The 6,000-nt window shown below is 37.1% G+C and overlaps 1 protein-coding gene across 1 annotated transcript in view; it reads left to right on the top strand.

The window, feature by feature from the left end:
• The first annotated feature begins 1,586 nt into the window (after positions 1–1,586).
• LAMA1 (laminin subunit alpha 1) overlaps positions 1,587–6,000 on the top strand; it is a 148,866-nt gene continuing 144,452 nt past the window's right edge. Inside the window, exon 1 of the mRNA XM_049770891.1 lies at positions 1,587–1,725. Within this exon, the coding sequence (XP_049626848.1) occupies positions 1,587–1,725 (139 nt within the window). The remainder of the gene's footprint in view (positions 1,726–6,000) is intronic.

Here is a 6,000-nt window from a genome sequence, read left to right as displayed (position 1 = left end):
AAAGTCTCTCTTGCCTTTATTTTCCTGGTCTTAAATCTTCACCTGTACACTCAAATGCAAGGCGTCAAAGCAGCCAAGGAGAGGACATTGTTCTTGTTTTCACCATCCCATTCTTCCACCTTCTTCAAAGCACTAACCCCCTTCCAGCTTCTATGATATGATCACCATACCAGAAATTAGCTGGACTTGTGCTTAAAGGGTGGCTCTCTGTTGGGAATTTCTGTTAAAGCACTGTCCTTTAAAAATTTAGTATTTCCTGGAAAGCAATTTGCTATGCAGTCAGAATCATTCATTTCAATGCTTATATGACACTGTATGATGAACCATGCCAGAGACAACTTCTAGTATTAGAGGCAGAGAAGTTTCTCCTTTCCGTAAACTCTATCTGGGAGGAAGGAATCTGACCCACTAATTTTCTTGAATAAATTTTTTTCAGTAATACTAAGTTTGCCTTGTCTCTATATTTTGTCAATAAATTTGGAGTCCTTGAAAATAATTTTACTGTAAGTCAAAACATCTGTTTTATCTAAAGGACTATGTTTTCTCTAAAAAAAAATTGTCAAAGACCTCCAAGATTTAAAGTCAGTATGGAAAGTCTAGGACTCTGGTTACATAGTAACAGAAAGCTGCATGGGGAAAGCACACAATCTCACTGAACTGTCTGGTCTTTGTGTTAAGGTTTAGCTGAATCGCTCAACCCCAAAGTAAAAAAAATAAAACAATTGGAAAAAGCCCAAGAGCTTTTGTAATGACTATCTCAGAGCAGTAGCACTAAGACAGTCTTAGCTATGCAACATATCAACCCTGACTTAGACCTGCAAGACTAGACTCTGCATTTTAACCAGCTCCTCAGGTGATTGGTACATATAAAAATTGAGAAATGCTGCTATCAATATCAACTCTTTTGCACAGATGAACACAGATAGGCATTCATATATTTTTGCATAGTAAAGTAATAGTTATAACATTTGTGGATGCTAAAAATATGTCTCCATGACCTTATTAAAGTATAATTAACTTGGGGCCGGAGAGATAGCATGGAGATAGGGAGCTTGCCTTATATCCAGAAGGATGGTTGTTGGAATCCCGGCATCCCAGTTGTTTTCCTGTGCCTGCCAGGGGTGATTTCTGAGCCCAGAGCCAGGTGTAACCCCTGAGTGCTGCCGGGTGTGACCCAAAAAACAAACAAAAAAAATCTAATTAACTTCTTTTGTAAAACCATTTTTTATAGTCTATTACCCTCATAGGGGCTACATTACCATATCTCCTTTCCTAAAACAGTATTGTGCTTGCAGATAGGGCAAATAGAGGGTATATAATTTATTTATCCACCTTAAACTTAAGTTGGTTTTATTGTGGGTCAGCTTCCATGGGCCAATGTGTTCACTTCCTACATATTTGATGTCTTTTGAGCTCACTTTCTAAATTATGATCCAGAACATTGAAGCAGAAAGTGTTGGGCATCGAGAAAGAAAATTCCTCTCTTCCTTCAGTGCAATAATGTTATAGTGCTTCTTTTGTTTTGGAGATAGGTTGTTAAGAAACTATGTTTGTATTAATTTTCTCTTTGAGAAAACACCTGAAAGATGGCGAGTGAGATGCCTTCTCTTCTCCAGAGGAGAGCAGTTCTCATTGGAGACCACTATGATAACTGGTCTGACAAGATTCTATGGCAGATGAGAAAACTAGGAGCCTCTAATATAATGGAGGTCAAAAGGACACAGGGTTTAAAAAGAAAGAAATGATATTTCTGTCAAATAACCTGAAAGTTATGAATTTCTTACTGGGGTTAGTGAGGAGGACTTCGATGCAGATCTTTAAAAGTGCATTTTTCAGGATTTAAAGAAAAAGAGTCCCACTAAAAATTGAGTATTAAGCCAATATGAGGCAAGAAACTGCAGATAATAAATACAATTCTTTTTTTTTTTTTTTTTTTTTTTTGGTTTTTGGGCCACACCCTGTGACGCTCAGGGGTTACTCCTGGCTATGCGCTCAGAAGTTGCTCCTGGCTTCTTGGGGGACCATATGGGACGCCGGGGGATCGAACCGAGGTCCGTCCTAGGCTAGCGCAGGCAAGGCAGGCACCTTACCTCCAGCGCCACCGCCCGGCCCCAATAAATACAATTCTTACATACTTCCTTGATTTATCAATATTAACAAGGGTAAAATTGGGGCTGGAATGGTGGTGCAAGCGATAAGGCGTCTGTCTGCCCTGTCCTCGTTAGCCTAGGGTGGACCAAGGTTCCATCACCCAGTGTCCCATATGGTACCCCAAGCCAGGAGCAATTTCTAAGTGCAGGGCCAGGACTAACCCCTGAGTATCACCAGGTATGGACCCAAAACCAAAAAAACAAAAACAAAAACAAAAAAAACAAAACAAAAAACAAAAAACAAAAAACCAAAAAACCAAAAAACCCCAAAAACAAAAAAAAAAGGTAAAATTATTATATTCCAGTGGGGCATCTTAATTTCAGAGTAAGAGAAAGAAATATTGATACTGGAATTTATAAAATACTCAGATCAAAATATTACCATCACTTCTTGACCTTTTGACTAAGTGCAAAGTAGCACTACCAATGAAAATGATTTCCATGTCATTTAATTTTGCATTGCTATTTTCACTGTAGTTACTAAACACATTGGTCACTATTACTCTCTATGATGATAGTTAAAATAACTTTTAGATATTCCTTTAAATATACATTGGAAAATAAAGTGTTTGGTGAAGACAGGCACTGTGGAGATATTGTCCTAGTATTAGACAAGAGGATACAGTTCAGCAACTTTAACGCCACATGATTTCATTAGAGGGACATGAGCTTGTGAAGACAATGTTCAGTAAACATAACTGGCACATCCAGGAAAAGTAACATGACTTGAAGAGTTAGTTTAAAATTCAAATATGCAACCCCTTTTTTTAAATTAGAAAAATTTTCAAGAGAGTTTTAGCAAAAAAACATGAAACCAATGCTTGATAGCATCCTCACAGAATCAGCCTTGGGCATGTTCCTAAATAGAGATGTGTAGATTTTAAGGCATAATTAAGTAGAATCTATAGACAGCAGTGGCAGAAGAAAAAAGAAATAACACATCTTGAAAGGTTTGGGGAAGTGTTTGTTTAGGTGGCTAGAGAATTTGGAAGTAATTTACATTTTAAAGTAATTTAACAAATGATATAAGCATTGCAATTAGTATATATGTGTGTGTGTGTATATATATATATATATACACACACACACACAAAAATGTAATGCATTTGCATTGTTCTACAACAGGGCTGTCAATATTCAACTTAAAGGCTACACTTGCCTTTTGACTTTGCTTTAAGCTAAGTTCACTTTTGTCAGTACTGAAGGCAGGCAGAGGAGCAGTGATTTTTCAGTGAAGTGGGGAATGAGGGACTTTTAAGAATACATGTCTCTGTAGAAGTGCTTTCGTGTTTTGCCTAACTATAATACTGATTATCTTAGGTACAATATTTAAGTTGTTTCCCCTTAACAACAAATCCATATTTTGTAGCAACCAGTGAGGAAACAACATCATAATATCTGTACTGGATTCACCTTCCTCTTTGCAACTGGATTTAAATACTGAGTCAAAACCCAAAAGCCATGGTGTCTTGCATTATAAATATTAAGAAAATCTTTGTAGTAGGGGTAGGCAGATCCTGACAATGCTCTATTTTCTGCAGACAATATCTGCGCCTAGCTTTTCTGTTCATACTACTTATTTATATTACACTGAAAACCTCTGTCTTTGTCAAGGCCACCTTGAGCCCATTGCTATGGAAATGGCAACTCTAGCAAAACCCTGCTCATTCCTGCTCACCACTCCCTCTGGTTTTTCTGAGATTAAACTTCTCTTCATCTTCCCACTGTGAGAAAAGAGAAGTCAAATGTTTTCAATGCCAAACTCCCAGAAGCTTGATATTTTCCTTGCTATTTTTTTTTTTTTACCAACCCCTCCAGCTTCCCCTTTGCGCATTACTCTTTGTACCTCCCCCTTTCACTACTAGAAAAAACCTTGGATTCTCAAGATTGTCCTAACGTTTTTCTTTCACTAACAACCATCAAGAACTAAATTTGTTTTGTCCAAAACCCAAGTATTTGACTTTGTGTGTGGTGGAAAGAAGCCTTTGTCTAGTGAGTTCTAGTATTCAGGATGGAAGAACTGTCACCTTTTTAAGTTTGGTTATTAAAGTCTGGGTCTTATGATTTCATTGTTTTTTTACTCTGCCTTGGATATGTAGTTCTGTCCTTAACACCACCAATGCACCTAAGATCCCCGTGGCCTCTGTCCTTTTATATTTGTCTTTCTCCTTCTCACTCAATTTTTTTCCTTCCCCTCACCATACTCTGGAGCCTAGAGTGTTCTCCACAGCCCATTTAAACCATTTTATTTCTTCATGCAGTTATTCTAAATATCACATATAAATGATAAATCCTGTATTTATCTTTCTCCTGGCTTCATTTAATTTCGTCATCTTAAACATTTTAGTATCAGGATCTATGCGCACATGACTGTCCTTCATATTAGGAGAACCTTAGATCAGAAATAACCTACTTTGTTTATTTTAGCATCCCAGGATGCTTTTGAACAAAAAACTTTGCACCTATAAGGTTCTAATAAAAATTTCTCCAACTTATATATTTTATTCTGTTTTTATGAATTATTAAGATACATTACTAAATATGAATTCATATTCTAAAACCTGCCATACCTTAATTGTATATTATACTTAAATAACTTAATATTGTTAACTAGGACTATTAATAATTCTATTCTGGAATAATATTACTGTCAGACATTTTAATAATGACAATTGTAGTTATTAGATGTGGTATTTTTATTGTTTAGATAGGTGATTACCATGCTTCAAGGAGAGTACTAGAAAACAAGATAGAATTATGTTAATTATTTCTTTTGGTTTGTGGGGGAGGCCACATCCCACAACGCTCTGGCTCTATATTCAGGAATAACTTCTAGCAGTGCTTAGAAGACCATATAGAATGCTGGAGATTGATTCCACGTTGACTAAGTATATGGCAAGCACTCTACCCACTGTGCTCTCTCTTCAGCCCCAATATTTAATATTTCTAATTAGTCAGATAAATGAGTAAAAATGGAAAACAAAATAGATTCAAATGTTTACATATTCAAAGTTTTCTAATTCAGATACTTATATTGGTTGTTTGTTTTTGTTTTGGATCACACCCTCTGGTGCTCAGGGGTTACTCCTGGCTCTGTGCTCAGAAATTGCTTCTGGCAGGCTCAGGGGACCATATGGGATGCCGGGATTCAAACCACTGTTCGTCCTGTGTAGGCTACGTGCAAGGCAAATGCCCTACCACTGTGCTATCTCTTTGGCCCCTAATTATACTGTTATTTTTTTTTTCAAATTGCCTTGTATTTGTAGCATGAATTGAAACTGTAGCTTTGGTTTGCAGAATAAAAAACTGACAGCAGGGAACACAGCAATAATACAGTCTTGCATACATTCTACTGGGGTTCAATCCCTGGCACCCCAGATGGTCTCCTAAGCATCACTAGGAGTGATTCCTGAGAACAGAGCCAGGAGTTAGCTCTGAGCACTGCTGGGTGTGGCCACCAAAACTCAACCCAACCCAACCCAAACTCAATCCAATCCAACACAACCCAAACCAATCCAAACTTATCCAAGCCAACTAAACCCAACCCAATCCAACCCAACCCAACCCAACCCAACCCAAACCAAACCAAACCATACTATCTGGAAGTCTCTCAATTCAGAAATTGAGTAAAAAAAAATGGTAGGTTTGTTGTCTGTCATCTTTGTGGCACTTTTTACATCTAATATAATAAAGTAATTTCCCAGATTAATGTAGTCCTGAAATGCATTTAAGAACAGGTATATTCATGCTGTGAAGAAAGAGGATTTTGAAAAAGTACTAGTGAATGAGAAAGAATTTATTTCATGCTCTGTGGAGTTTGGTATTCTAAAGTAAAGTCTTAAGCAACTAG

The sequence above is a fragment of the Suncus etruscus genome, chromosome 3 (genome assembly GCF_024139225.1).
Source record: "Suncus etruscus isolate mSunEtr1 chromosome 3, mSunEtr1.pri.cur, whole genome shotgun sequence".
In the NCBI taxonomy this organism is placed as follows: Eukaryota; Metazoa; Chordata; class Mammalia; order Eulipotyphla; family Soricidae; genus Suncus; species Suncus etruscus.
This window is presented reverse-complemented; position numbering and strand designations above follow the sequence as displayed.